The sequence below is a fragment of the Suricata suricatta genome, chromosome 13 (assembly GCF_006229205.1).
Source record: "Suricata suricatta isolate VVHF042 chromosome 13, meerkat_22Aug2017_6uvM2_HiC, whole genome shotgun sequence".
Taxonomy (NCBI): Eukaryota; Metazoa; Chordata; class Mammalia; order Carnivora; family Herpestidae; genus Suricata; species Suricata suricatta.
In genome coordinates this window covers 84,276,711-84,292,208 of record NC_043712.1, presented here as the reverse complement: position 1 = coordinate 84,292,208, position 15,498 = coordinate 84,276,711, and the positions used below count along the sequence as shown (strand labels likewise).

Here is a 15,498-nt window from a genome sequence, read left to right as displayed (position 1 = left end):
TGGTCGGGGGCAGAGCTGGCGCCCCAATTCCAGGCTCTTGGACAATTATAATGTGCTGAGGGGGGAGGTGAGGGCCAGCACAGAGTGTGGGAACACATGCAGCGAAACAGCCTCAGTTTCGAAAACCTCCACAAATCACAGGAACCTGCCTGAACTTAACCTGAATAGGGAAAGCCTGTTGGATGGTGTACACACCCCACCGGCTAATAACAGCAACGATGCTGAGGATAATTCTAATGAAAAGGTCGGTGGAATGTGTCACCTCCTTTATCCCTCCCTGTTCCACGGAGACGTTGGGATCCCAACCCAGATTCGACCCCACAGGCCATATTCCTAACCACTGGTTCACCCTGGCTCTATCCGCGCACTGGGAGGCTGCAGCCCAGCGCCACCTCACCGCCGTGATGGTGAGAACCCTCCTTTCTGTGCTTCCGTGGTAGTGACCGCGAGCTCCATGTGGCTGTCCTCAGCCTGGGACGTGGTGAGTGGGGGCGCCCGGGCGGCTCAGTTGGTTGAAGTGTCCGACTTCGGCTCAGGTCATGATCTCACAGTTTGTGGGTTCGAGCCCTGCGTCTGCTCTGTGCTGACAACTCGGAGCCTGGAGCTGCTTCATATTCTGTGTCTCCCTCTCTCTGCCCCTCCCCTGCTTGTGCTCTGTCTCTCTCTCAAAATAAATAAATACAACTTAAAGAAGAATTTTGTATCTGATGCTTTCCCTGTGACAGAAAGAACTGCATCTTTTTACAGGCAGCCCCCTCCCTACAGAGGGGGCCCATTTCAGAGATCCGCCCTGTGGCAGCGATTAGGACTCGGCAGGCACTCTCCTTAGAGACCACTTGTACCGGGTGGTTTGGTTTGGTTCCTGGGAGACCAGCAAGAGCGCTTTTCCTACATGGCACGCCCATCACGTGAGAACGAGTCTAGTATGCTAGTGTTCCTCCGCCGGTCTTTCCCCGCATCCCCTTGTAGACACCTTTGCCCATGACACTGTAACACTATGGAAGACTGCACACGTCTAGGCACTAAATGTATACATGTGCTTTCTGCATAAAAAGAGGCCGTTTCTCCCCCGGGTCCCAAAGACCCAGGCCTTGCGCTCCTGGAGCGCTTCTGCGCCTGCTGGGAGCACGTGGTCTGGCTCAGCGGGTGCCACAGAACGGTGCTCACACCTGCCACGTTCCGAGTGCTCCCCAGCCACGTGCCGCTCGTGACACTGCACGGAGGGCACGGACAGAACGTGTGCACCGCTGCAGAGGTTCTGGGCGGCAGCACTGGTCTAGAGTTTTGTAGCGCGTGGCTAAGAGCCAGCGCGACACAGTGGTTAAGAATACAGCCCCGTCCCTTACTGGGGGAAAGGTCAAACGGCTCGTGCACTTCCATCCCAGCCCGGGGGTGGGGGGTGTCCCTGTACTTTGTCCTGGGGCCCCACTCTCAGTAGCCACCTTGACCCCTGCCAGGCCATGCCTCGTGCCTGGAGAAGCCGGGCTCCCTCTCTTTGTGGTCCATCCCAGATCCTGTCTCTTCTGGGAACTGACAGGTGAGGGGCTGCGCACTAACACATCACGAGGCAGGTGTGTACAGAAGCCAGAGGTAAGGGCTTAAAAATCTCCACGGTAATTGGACAGTGATTTTACGATGGCAGAAGAGAATCACAAAAAGTGGGGCTAGCATTTTATTTTTTATATCTTTCCCTGGTAATTCATCTCTATTATAGTCTACAAAGGTTACTGATCCGTGACTGACTGGAAATTAAAAATAAAAAGGGGATCCCTCCCATCCAGTTAGGAAACTGGATGCTTTGCATAAAAAGATGCTCAACGTCACTCGTCATCAGGGAAATACAAATCAAAACCGCACAGAGACACCACCTCACACCCGTCAGAATGGCGAACATGAACAACTCAGACAACAACAGAGGTTGGTGAGGATGCAGAGAAAGAGGACCTCTTTGGCACTGCTGGTGGGAGTGCAAACTGTGCAGCCACTCTGGGAAACAGTATGGCGGTTCCTCAAAATTAAAACTAGAACGACCCTACGATACAGCAATTGCACCAGTAGCTATTTATCCAAATGATACAAAAATGCTGCTTCGAAGGGGCATCTGCACCCCAGTGTTTATAGAACTACTGACAATAACCAAAGTATGGAAAGAGCCCAAATGTCCATCGACAGATGAATGGATAAAGAAGATGTGGTGCATGCACACAATGGAATATTACTTGGCAATCACAAAGAATGAAACCTTGCCATTTACAACTATGTGGATGGAACTGGAGGGTATTACGGTAAGCGAAACTAGTGAGAGAAAGAAAAATATCATGTGACTTCATTCATATGTGGAACTTAAGATACAAAACAAACGAACTTAAGGGAAGGAAAAATAAGATAAAAACAGAAAGGGAGGCAAAACATAAGAGACTCTTAAATACAGAGAACAAGCTGAGGGCTGCTGGAGGGGAGGGGGGGAGGGGACGGGCACTGAGGAAGACGGGACGAGGACTGGGTGTCACTGTGCACGCGGTGGGTCACTGAATCCCACTCCTGAAATCATTATCGCACTATGTGAAGGAAGCTGGAGGCTCTGCAAAGCGCCGGCACAGAGGACGGGCACGCGGTGCTCTGCAGGAGCTGAGGTGGCGTGGCAGACGGCCACATCTGAACTGGGCAGGAAAAGATGAGCAGGATTCGGACAAAGATTCGTTGCTTGACTGTACTTTAGTCGCCCCCCCCCCCCCCGCCAAGATTCTCCTAAGCCCATCTGCGTACTTCTTGCAAAATCCAGGTTTAGCAAGAACTTTGCTAAGTTAGTTTTACCAGAGTCCCCACCCTCCACATCTGGGCAGTTTCTCCATGCTCCACTGTCCCCCAGGTGAGGTATGGGCACCCTGGCCCGCCTCCAGCAAGAATCCTGTTAGCTCAGAGCCACCTGGGTGGCTCGGTTAGTTGAGCGTCCGGCTTTGGCTCAGGTCACGATCTCATGGTTTGTGACTCTGACCCCTACACTGGGGTCTGTGCTGACAGCTCAGAGCCTGGAGCCTGCTTCAGATTCTGTGTCTCCCCCGCTCTCTGCCCCTCCCCCACTCAAGCTCTGTCTCTCTCTCTCTCTCAAAAATGAATACATGTTAAAAAAAATTTTTAAAAGAATCCTGTTAGTTCAGTTTGGCCAGAACCCTCCAGTACCCCTGACGTTCCCGCTTAGTGATTTTCCACCCACTGACCCCCACCCCATCCCGCTCCTTGACGATCAATCACCACTTGCGATGCTGTATTCAGAGTTGAGCCCCGTTTCTCCCCGACCAATGCCCAATCCCACCGCAGCGGTCCCCACACCTGCCGTGAGGGTCCTGAACAAAATCCACCTTACCACCTTTAACAAGTGCTAACTTGCTAAACATTGATTTAGTTTTGAATTTTTAACACTGCATTTTTATTTCCATAGCAAGTCCCGTTCCCAGTGAGCCCACGCTTGTCTTTTCAAACAAGGGACCGTTCTGAGGCTGGGCTGTGGCCTTGAAACAGGGACACCATCCACGGCTGTCCTTGGAGTTAGGGGGAACCTGCTAGCTCTTTATTTTAAGAAAGCACACTTGCTTTTTTACCTTGGGAGGAGGCTCTGATGAGCTGGGGAGGCTGGCTCCCGGCCAGAGCTGTAATAATCTTTTAGAACCTTTTATAAAAACACTGCAAAGGAAGCAGTCGCAGGGGGCTAAACAATAGCACGTTTTAAAAATAAACACCCAAGGGCAAAAGCCTCCTGCGAGAGCTAGCCGACTGAGCTACCACCCACCGGAGAGCAAAGTTCTCATGAGGGTCTCTTTCTGCCTTGCCATTAAGGTGTCAGAATTAACTCCATTACTGGAAGGGGTTTTGGGGCTGGCATTGAATGGACACAACATCCAAGGAACTCACTGCTGCATGGGGGTTAAACCCTCTTGTGCAGAGGACTCCTGTCCCTCCATCAGGAGCAGAACAAGCCCGGGCATAATCCCAGCCTTCTCCGTCCAGACTCCCATTTCTGCCTCTATAAAAATGCAGGTTTTCATGCCTCTACCTCCTACAGGGTAATTCTGAGGAGCAAGTGGAGAACCTCATCTTGCACAGCTGCTGTGAAGACCAGAAACCGCATGGACAAGGAACCTGGGACAGGGCCTTCAACTGAACTTGCACTTGGCAGACAGCCTCCATTATAACTGAATGAAACGGTCGGTGTGACGGTGGCGCTGACCAAACGCAAGGCGCTCAGCCAGTCAGCTCGCTCATTCCCTCACTGTCTCCAGAGTCCGTCTGGATTCCTTCATCACATGGGGGCTAGAGACCCTTTAAAAGCACCCGCCAGGCCATTTCACACTCTGGCACAACCCCCAAGGGCACCGATGATAAACTGGAAACTCTTTACTCTGCTTGAAGCGACCCTGTCCTCAGCGGGTCTGCCCGCCCGGCCCAGCCTGTGCTGCCTTCCTGTTCCGTAGTGCTCCAGCCCTCCTCCAGAGCAGACCGAGCTCCCACTTGTCGTGGCTCCCCCTCTGCCTGCCTGCCTTCCTCGACTCCTCACTTGTCTACTTCAAGTCTTTTCCTTGGGATCCTTCCCTGAGTTACAGGCTAAATGAGGCTCCTCCGTTTTCCTCATGTGACACCCTGCTCACACCACATTTCACAATTTTTGTCACTGGGTTCCTTATTTACTCAGTCTTACGCACTAGACCAGAGTGAGCTCTGCGGAGAGCAGGAGACCCAGGTCACTGCACGTTCATCAGTGCCCCGCCAGTGCCCAGCACATAGGAGGAGCGCGACAAACATGCCGGCTGAACAGGTAAGCTAGTAGGTCTGGTTGCCGGCCCCGGACCCCTCTCTCAGGCTCTGGTCCTTCGACAGTGCAATGTCCCACAACAGAACTCGAGACTCGGCACTAGTCCTGGGTGCCCTTGTGATCTGTGTGATCTTGGAACAGTCTTGGAGCTGCCCTTATCCCCAAAAATGGACATCAAGTCCCACTTACCCTATTATTTGTGTTGCTACAAGGACTAAATGCAAAAGTTCGCTCCTCAGGGTGAAGAGGACTGGCTGTGATCTGGCTCTGGTAGCCCAGCACACAGGGACACAAGCTGCAGCCTGGATTAATACTCCCGGGATGTGACAGGGGAGAGGCGGGGGGGGGCGCGGTGTGCGCATGGGGAATATAAAACATATTTCTGTGCACGCCTGGCCCATGACATCTGTTATTCTCAAAGGCATCAATACGAAGAACTCCCTGAAAACAGGCTGTATCACCACCCTAGACTATTCTGCGAAGTTACCAGGATAAACTGGTCCTCGGTCAGAACCACCGCAAGGTCACTATTGCAGCCTCCGTCAGCAGGTCCACATTTGATGTTGAAAACGTGCGCCATGAAGCAGCAGGCAGGTCTCCTGGTCTTCGGCCATCCGGGGGCGGTTTTCAGCATCTTTTACACCACAGACCTTGGCAGTGTTTGTAGTTGGGACCAGTTTTTCCCACGAGCTTTTACAGGAGGGTATGGTTTCAGGAGAGCATTAAATCATGTCAGAGGATCTGAGGGACTCAGCTAGTCTCTTCAAAATCCACACGAATGCTTTGACATTGGGATGGCTGACAGCTCAGTGAAACTTCTATTTTTGTTTTCAAACACAACCTAATTATTACTGAGCTCTCTTTTTGCTTCTCCCTATCCTATAAAATTGGTAGCTCAGGATTCTGGGTAGAAGTCACTTGCCCGCCGGTAAACTTTACAATCTAGTGTCTTACAAAGAGTAAGTCTTTTGATAATGTTTTCTTTTCCAGAATGAAATCCATTGCATGTGCTTTCGTTTGTATGGCTCAATTCTAATGCCGGCTCTGTAGCTGCTGATGCCAATGCAGGGCTTTCTAGAAACTTCTGACAGTATCAGGCACACTGTGACACAGCACTGCGATTGCCCTGTTGTATAGTTGAGTGTCCAGGTTTCACAGGTGGCAAACGGCAGAGGCAGGATTCACGTTGAGGCAGTCCATCTGGCTCCCTGGTGTGGCAGACTTAACCACTAGGCCCTCCTGCCCCTCCATGACCGACACTGACACGGCTGTCTGTTTGACCACACTCTGTCAGGCTCCTGAGCCTTCTATGCCCATCTGTGTATTTTCCTGGACAGCCTAGTTTTAGTAAGAACCCTGGTAAGGCAGTTTAGCCAGATCCCTCAGGACCTGGTCACTCTGCACGCCTAAGCAGGCTCTCCAGCCCCACAACCTCCCCCCTCCAGGTGAGGTCTGCTCACCCTGGCCTGCCCTCAGCAAGATTCCTACTGGGGTGGCTTAGCCAGAGCCCCTCACCCCGATGCTTCCTCTTCGTAAATTTCCGTCCACCCCTCCCCCTCCCCTGCTCCTTGGCTATCAAGTCTCACTTGTTGATGCTGGATTCACTTGGAGTTGAGCCCCCTCTCTGTCCCCCACTGAGAAACCGCACCACGCAGAGGTCCCCACGCCTATCACGATGGTCCCGGATAACGTCTGCCTGACTACCTTTAACAAGCGGCGCGGAACTTCTTTTCTTTAGTAATACTTCCCCACCTGATGCTCGATCAGGGTGTGCCTTTGCAGAAATGGCTGTCACTGCTAGACAGACCCCTGACGAAGGCACATGCCCGCCTTTCCATCTCCATTCCCCTTCCTCAGGTGGCCGGCATTCTGCTCAAAGCCTCGCTGTCCTCACGACGTGCCAGGCAAGCTGCTGTTTTCTTCCGCTGGAGTCCCCGCCCCCTTCTTCGGGTCCTTATCTTTTCTTCATACCTCCACCCCAGGTCCTCATTCCCCCGAAGCACTTACACCACCACGGCTCCTGTTCGCTGGAACAGGACTTATCTGCATCATATGTGTGTAGCACAGAGCCTGGGACACTGAAGATGGAATGAAGGAATGAATGAATGAATCAATGAGTGGTATCCAGGTCCATGCATTCAACACACAGAAGGCTTCTCAGAATCCTCGCGTGGTTGCTCACTCCTTAAGAAACAACATCAGGGCAGCTTCCGCTGAGCGGGCCGTGAGGCGGGGCAGTAACAGTAGGGGCAGGAGTACAGCTCACTCATGGTTGATCCTCCAGCTTCGCTACCTCAGAGTTAGGCTGATGCAAGGCATACTTTCCTCTTGTCACTTTTCGTTCTATTACTGTGCCAAATGGCACGCTCCCTGTGGGAACGCCATTCCTTATACGTTGGGTGCCCCTTTCTTCTTTACAGAAAAGGCACTGTAGACACCAAATAAATATAGTAAGTGATTCTATTATATAATAAGTCTTCCATCTTCAATAGCTGTGTTTTAACTCAGCATGAATGTCCTGATGATCTTAGGAAAATGTTTCATTCATGTGTACAAAGTTGCATCGTTCGTTCATCTTATTTTGTCGGTTCCCCAACAAGGTTTGGGAAGGTTAAAAAAAAAAGTACTTAAATTCAGGCAGAACCCAGTGGTCACAGATGGTGTGAATAAGGCAAGCAGTTCATATGGTCTGGGGCTGCCATCATGCCTTCCCCAGCATGGAATCGCATGTTTAGAGGTCACCTTGAAAGGGCCGTTTTCTAGAGATGAAACTGTACAAGGCACCACCAGTGCTTCCAGAAGAGCACACGTCCTGCCCCACCCCTGCCAGCAGAGGTGGACATTCAATGCTCTCAGCTCAACACCAAGCCGTACAACCAAGCGATACATGCACCTTCCATGCTTCCGCCTCCTGGGCCACATGGGGGCTCGTGGACATGACCAGCAGAGAAGTCCTGGGGTCCGTGAACGGGTGAGTGGCAGGAACCTCACCTTCTCAGAGGTGGTTTTCTGCTCACATGTTTTCACGCAGTTGGGGTTAACAAATGTTGAATTTAATCAAACCCTGTTTCGGGGTTGGGGGGGCACATGGCACAGTTCTTTCTGCTAGAGGATGTGGGATAGTACCTACGTTCACGGCTGCTTATGAGTAAATGAATGTCTCACTTAAGAAAAAATACCTTCCCTAGCCACCCGATCCACTGTGTCCTCTCCTGCAAAGCCTGATTTTCAAAAATAAGCATCTCTGGGGTGTCTGGGGGCTCAGCCGGTTGAGTGTCCGACTTCAGCTCAGGTCACGATCTCACACTCAAGAGTTTGAGCCCCTTGCTGGGCTCTATGCTGACAGCTCAGAGCCTGGAACCTGTTTGGATCTGTGTCTTGCGCTTTCTCTCTTTAACCCTCGCCGGCTTACGTTCCGTTCCTCTCTCTCAAAAATGAGTAAACGTTAAACAATTTTTATTTTAAAATAGGCGTCTCCAAACCCTTGGCTGACTTCACTTACCCTGCTCCTGCTCCATGCCCCCGCGCCTCTTCAGTGCGTTCACTGTCACTGCTTGATAGAAGTCGCATCTGCTCACTCTGCCAGTTTATTTTGACACAAGGATCCTGCCTCAACTACGTTTTATCCTGAGAGTTAGGATCTAGTCTTGTCCTTCATCTTGGCCAGCTGCTGGCTGGCCTCCTGCTATTGCAAATAAATGCTTTTTTGGCACACAGCCATGCCCATCACTTACACGTTGTTTATGGCTGCCTTTCCATGACAGCCAGCTGGAAAGCTGGACAGAGGGCATGTGGCTCGAAAAGCTTAAAATATTCACGATCTGGCCCTTTACAAAAAAAGTGTGCAGATCCCTACTTGCTACGTATTTTACATCTGACTGCTGTTTAATAAATATTGTTTATATCTAAGCCTCTATAAGCCTTTCTGTTTTTTTCTTGGTTAAAAAGTAGTGGAAAACTTCAGGCCTTAGAGTTGAGATCAAGCCCTAACATTTTGGAAATCCTGATGTAAAATTTTCATTGGCTAGAGTGACAACCATTGAAAGTTTGAAACAAGCATTATTTTTTTAAATCATTAAAGGGTGGAGTCATATATTTATCCCTGAAGAAGCTTCGCACAAATGTAAATCCAATATCCAACCAGGGCTCTTGTCAGAGGGGGAAGGGTCATAGATAAACAGAATGCAAGAGTTCTCTACCAGAGTCTCAGGTTTGGTGCAGGATTTGTCCAGGAGGTGAAATCGGTGCGAAGACCCAGGAACTCAGTGGTTTGGGATGAAGGAGGAGAGAGTTTTCTTGGCTTGGTATAAATCTGCAACGTACTGGACTGCAAACCCACAGTACAAACAAAGTACAGTGTGAGTGCTCAATTTTGAGGAGCCGACAGTTGGAGGGAATCCAGAGTCAGGTGCCGCAGGAACGGGTAGCAGTGAGCACTTGCTCTCAGGACAAACTGCCAGGAACCGGCATGGATTCCACACAGCCCAACCCGGACAGACTCCCACGTCCTGAGGCTGGTGGATAAGCCCCAACCCCGCAGGTACTAACGGCACCCATTCTGGAGGGAGTCCCCTGATGGAGTCCACAAGGCAAGCCATCCCTCTGCACCTGCAGAGAGGGTTTCCTCTGAGGTGGATATTCCTCGATGGGAAGTATCCGGGGAGGAGGTCTGCTCCTGGCATGGGGCAGGAAGACACATACTTTCCCTTCTCGAAACCTAGTGTCGGGTGGTGGCAATGCCTGGAACATCTGCACACGGAGGGACAGGCTGGTGGCAAAGCAAAGGGGCAGACCTCTTAAGAGACCCTGAGACTCTCAGAGGACCCCTTGGGGAGCGGCAGGGTGTCACTGTTGGTGCCTCACCTACTTTTATTCTGTAAACTTTCATAAGGCCTTGTCCCAAGTAAGGAACAGGCTGTGAAGAATTCAGCTCTCCTTCCTATCACAGGAAAGAGGGGCAAAGGGGGAGCTCCTCAGGGTCCAGGCGCAGCCGCAGCACAGGGACAGCAGGCGGCCGCTGTGCCGGGCAGAGCACTTCTGGCCCAGCTGGTGGCGGTCAAGAGGCCGGGTGGAAAAGCCGGGGGCCTCATTCTGAGCGCAGCTAAAGTGCCATCTTGGAACGATGCTCCGGGAGACGGGCTGAGCGGCTGTTCCCTTCCTGTGCTGGCCATGGGAGGCCCCGGTCACCACGGTCTGTGTATTAAAGAAGACGTGCTCTGAACGTAAACTCACTGGCTGGTGAGCTGTGGACCAGGGCTTTCCAGAGCCACAATTCTCAGCCGTGTCCACAAGCCATTTCTCTTGCTAATCCCCCAGTTGGTCTAATAATATAAGCACAGCTCAGAAACCGAACCGTTAACGGGCCCAACCCGATACTCTGCGCGTTGTCGGAGCGGGACCTCAGGACGCCAGTCAGTCAGTTACGGGAAGGAGTCTGTTAGTGCCTACACCGCCTTTCTCTAAAAATGCCTTGAGATTACATCTACTGCGCCTTTTCTCTCTTTTTTGCTTGAACTAAATTCTAGACATTGTCATTCTATCCTTAGGTAATTCCATATGCATTAAAAAGGACATTTTACATAACTAAATGCCATTATCACCACTAAGAAAATTATCAACAACTTCTTGATACTAAGCCCGTATTCAAATTTCCCCAATTAATGGGACATGTCACCCTTATCATTACACGAAGAAGGATGCTTCGGTTTTAAAAAAAATAGCTATGAAGTTTTTTATGTCAGCAAAGGCTTTGATGCTGGAGGGTTTCCCCCCCCCTACTTGTTAATTCATCAAGAGAGTTTCCTTTATGCAGAAGCACAGATTACTAATCATAGGTTTCAATTTTTTTCCTACTTCTAATTTATGTGTCCTTAGGGCATCCACTTAACTCTCCAGCATCCAACATGCATCTTCCTTCGTCCTAATAAGTGTCTAAAATAAGCTACTGCTCTGCTGGGTTGATAAAGGCTTTTGAAATGTGAAAACTGTTCTTCCTGTGTATTTCCACAGCCGTCCTCCAGGTTCCCCTCCTGGCTGCGCGGGGCTGGGGCGCTGAGGTTTGGGGAAGGACTGTGCACCAGGGAAAAGGCAGCACAGAGCTACGGGGCTGGGGGCGGGGCTGGGGGACCCGGCGCGAACCCATCCCACTCCGGGGGAAGGTGGGAGAGGGGGAAAGGGAGAGAAGGGGAGGGAGAGAGGGAGGGAGGAAGAAAGAAAATACAAAACCAACCAAACAAAAATAGCAAGCAAAGGGGCACCTGGGGGGCTCAGTTGGTTAAGCACTCGACTTCGGTTCAGGTCATGATCTCACTATTCCTGAGTTCAAGCCCAACGTCAGGCACTGTGCTGACAGCTCAGAGCCTGCAGTCTGCTTCAGATTCTGTGTCTCCCTTTCTCTCTGCCCCTCCCCCACTCACACTCTGTGTCTCAAATATAAAAAGTAAGCCATAAAAAAAAAGAACATGTATTCACCTTGAAAATGTAAAGGAAGGGCAATGAGTCACGTTTTCTTGCTATCCAGATCTAACTGTTATGAACTATTTGGTTTTCATCTGACTTTTAAAAAACGCACATAAATTTTAATAAGATTTGGATCATACACAACATCCTATTGTGTAATTTGTTTTCCTATTTTACACTGTGTTAGAACATATCTACATGTCATTAAATGTTTCCAAGGTTTTTAATAGTTGTACGGAATCATCACGTAGGTGTATAACTCCCGCTGAGACTGCTTATAATTTGCCACCATTATAAAAGTAACACTACCATGAACAACATCCTTGTACCTAAATCTCTGAACATCTCTGATTATTTACGAGAAATTCTGAGAAGCAGAATTACAAAGTGGAGAGATCAGAACATGTTTCAAGCTGCCTCCCACCAAATCTGTTCCAAAGTGAAAATGTATCAATGAACCTGTTTTCCCACAACTTTGCCCTTTAATCAGACAACTCAGCACATGAACATGGGATCACTGTTCCCATCCTGCTTTGTTTGTGTCCCTCGAATCTTTGAGTATTTTGTGCTCAGGGGAGGCGATTCAGCGCACTTTTACTCTTGTTTTAGCTGCCAGGGGTTTGATAAAAGAAACATGTAGAAATGTCCAGGGGGCACCTGGGGGGCTCAGTCGGTTAAGTGTCCAACTTCAGCTCAGGTCCTGATATCAAGGTTCTTGAGTTCAAGCCCCGCATCGGGCTCCGTGCCCACAGCTCAGAGCCTGGAGCCTGCTTCAGAGTCTGTGTCTCCCTCTCTCTCTCTGCCCCTTGCCACCTGTGCTCGGTCTCTCTGTTTCTCAAAAATAAACAAACATTAGAAAAAATTCAGGAAAATTTTCCAGACCTGTGATACAGCTTCAAAAAGCAGCTGGGTTATATGGTGAGCACAGTGCTGAGGGCTGCAAATTATTTTCCTAGATTATCCACAAGGCTGAGCTGGCACACGAAACAGCCCGGCTGCAAAAATATCACTAGTTGTTGACTGCCAAAAGCGATACATATTTCAAACATCACATATTATACTCGTATATTCATACATGTATTTTTACCTCTTCTTCTGAAACCCGGTTTAATGCATGAGCTTTAGATTTGCTTCCTAATTTGGATCAACTTACCATACATTCCTCCATAGACCCAAGTTTTAAGTGGTATTGATCATCAAGTGATTTATGCACCTCGTGCAAGTGCGTGCAAAGTACAGTATTCTGTGTATAACTGTGAACGTTTTTTCTTGGGAGAGAGTCTAAAGCTTTCATCATCTTTTCAAAAGAGCCTCAGAAGAGATTTAGAATCTTGATGCTGAGAAAATTCTAGGGGGTCATAAAGGCGACACCTACAGGACCAGCAGGTACATGAGCGCCATGGACGAGGTGTCAGATGATGGCGGGGGGTGGGGGGAGAGGCTGTGGTACCCTCAAACATATTAACTTCAAACCAAACACAGTAGCTGTCTCTTAGCTCCAGATCCCTGTTGGTCCGGGGGGTGGAATGGGGCGTGGCTCCAGCGTTTCGTGATCTTAATTCTTTTCAGAGGAAGCCAGAAGTCCGGCTGCCTACATGAAATCTTCCAAATTTCAGATGCTTTTACAATAACTTAAGGTTGAACAGATAAACAATAAATACATGGTACAAAGCACCGGCCTGGGGATTTGGCCTTCAGGCTGCATGACGTAAAAGAAGCCAGACTTTTCAAAACATAATTAAATACATACATAAAAATAATTAAACACTCTTTTTAGGCTGGGAACAAGCCAAGGACACCCAGACCAGGAGATTCTAATGTGACTGGAGTTTGACACTTGAAAAGTTCCAAAGCCAAATCTATAGCTGAGCACAGCAGACAGATCCTGCCCCCCACCCCCCACCCTAGGCCAACATCCAGGGTTCCACACAGATCGGGTCTTCGTAGTGGTGGTGGGGAAAAATGTTCTAGAAGAGGACATGTCAACATTCCTAACTGCATGATTACATAAAGCCTGGGTTTTTCAAGCAGACAACAGTAGCGATGGTCAGGCCACATGCTACCTACTGCCAGAGCGAAGGTAAGTCCCAGAAACTATGGAATGCACTGAGAAGCTTACGCACCCAGACAAGTGACACTTCTGTAAGCCAGATGAATCTCCATCTCCAGCAGGAAGCCTGCTCTTCAGAGGACCTCGCGAGAGAATGACCACCAAGGGAAAAGGCACTTCCAAAGCCAACTGTGTCACAAGTTCAGACGCACTAGGCTTTTAAAATGCGGTGCAAGCCCATAATGAAACGCTTCCCAGGCAGCACATGGCTGTGTTTTCAAGGCAGGTATGGGAGGGGGAAGCACAGAGAGGAAGGCAGAGAGACTCAGGGCAGCTGCCGAGGTGGGGAGGAGGGAAACAGACGAGTGAACCACTGGAAACAATTTCAAAACAGACACATTTCACCTGGAGACAACGGTTGACATTTCTGTGGCCAAATGTGGTGGGTTTTTTGTTTTGATTTTGTTTTACTCCTGTGTCCTGGATAGAGTGTTATTTATGTTTGAAAACAGCACCTTCCGGGGCATCTGGGAAGCCTAGGCGGTTAAGCGTCTGACTTCGGCTCAGATCATGATCTCAACAGTTTGTTGAGTTCGAGCCCTGCATTGGGCTCTCTGCTGTCAGTGCAGAGCCTGCTTCGGATCCTCTGTCCCCCTCGCCCCGCCCCCGCTCGCCCTCTCTCTCAAAAATAATAAACAAACATTAAAGAAAAAAAAGAAAACAGAAAACGGCATCTTCCTCACAAGACATCACACGCTGGCCAACTGAAGCTGTGAGCTATGGTGGACGGCGCCCTAGGCAGAGCACCGCCACTTGGTGAGCAATGAGATATTTCCACTCAAGCCAGTATACACTTTCCAAGCAAGCAGAGTGGTGTGTGTGTGTGTGTGTGTGTTGCATCAAATGCATTTCAATTTTTTCCATAATGAGAAAAGAACAACTTAAGAGACAGCTCCTTAAATAATCAGAGACCCGTCCGTTTTCTCCCAGTACCTGTAATCATGCTGGATATAATCAATGGCAGAATGACGAGCTTCAGCATCCTCATTAGAATTTCCCCAGGAAAAGCAAAGTAGAATTTCTCCAGACTGGACAGCTTGCTGTATTCTCGAACCAACACTCCGATGGCAATCCCTAAGAGAAGCAAAGATTGGAAAAAAAGATTAGAGGAATAGTAATGAGTCTTTCTGTACACATTTCTATGGAAAAACACCCCCCAAAGACCCTCTTCCCATTTTAATGGTGCAAAAAATAGTTTAGATGATCTTCCATAAGTCTGTAAATTTGAGACTTAAAAAACAAACCATATTTTAATGAATACAAAGCACATGTTTATGTAGCAAGTCTGTAAAAACCATTCCTCACTTGAAAGCTTTTGTTTTTATCTTTCCTCCTCCAATTAGTTATAATGACAAAACATCCCAAATCCTTCTGGGCAGGAAAAGAAATTCATCATTTTACTCAACCCAATATAACTATTTTGTTTTCACACATTCCCCTTATTCTTGGTCTAGCTTAGGTATTTTACATTTTATTTATTTGTCTGTTTTTTAAAGTAATCTCTACCACCAACTTGGGGCTCCAACTGATGACCCTGAAATCAAGACTCACAGGCTTTACTAACCCAGCCAGCCAGGCAGCCTAGGTGTCCTAGGTTTTATAGTTTACCTACCAGTGTTCATATTTCTCATTTTCTCATAAATCTTCTTCTCATGGTAGTTTTTATGATATTCCTTGTGTATGCAACTTCTATAATTTTAATAATGTTCTCTTGGTTTGATATATTCACACATTGTTGAACAACTGCATTGTCTAAGGCTCTCTGCATCCTTTTTAGTTGTTTCTAGATAACAATGTGTCCACATTGGTCTCAAGAGGCTCCTGAATCTGAGTGCTGTAGACACTGAGGCCTATAATTATGGGAGTGTAGTAAAATGTTTGAAATCAAGAAATGTTATACAGTGGACACCTGAACTACGCTGCAGTCCGGGGCTCCAACCCCACACGGCAGAAAATCCATGTGTAACTTCTGTTCCACAAAAACATGACTACCAACAGCCTGCGGCTGACTGGAAGCCTTACTGATAAACAAAACAGTCAATTAGCACAGCTTTTGTATGTTATGTGTATTGTATACTGTATTCTTATCATGAAGTGAGCCACAGAAAGTATGTTATTAAGA

The 15,498-nt window shown here is 48.7% G+C and overlaps 1 protein-coding gene across 1 annotated transcript in view; it reads right to left on the bottom strand.

The window, feature by feature from the left end:
• The window catches only part of SLC1A1 (solute carrier family 1 member 1), a 61,289-nt gene that overhangs the window by 22,476 nt on the left and 23,315 nt on the right, over positions 1–15,498 (bottom strand). The window contains exon 2 of the mRNA XM_029919688.1: positions 14,310–14,515. Coding sequence (XP_029775548.1) covers positions 14,310–14,515 — 206 coding nt within the window. The remainder of the gene's footprint in view (positions 1–14,309; positions 14,516–15,498) is intronic.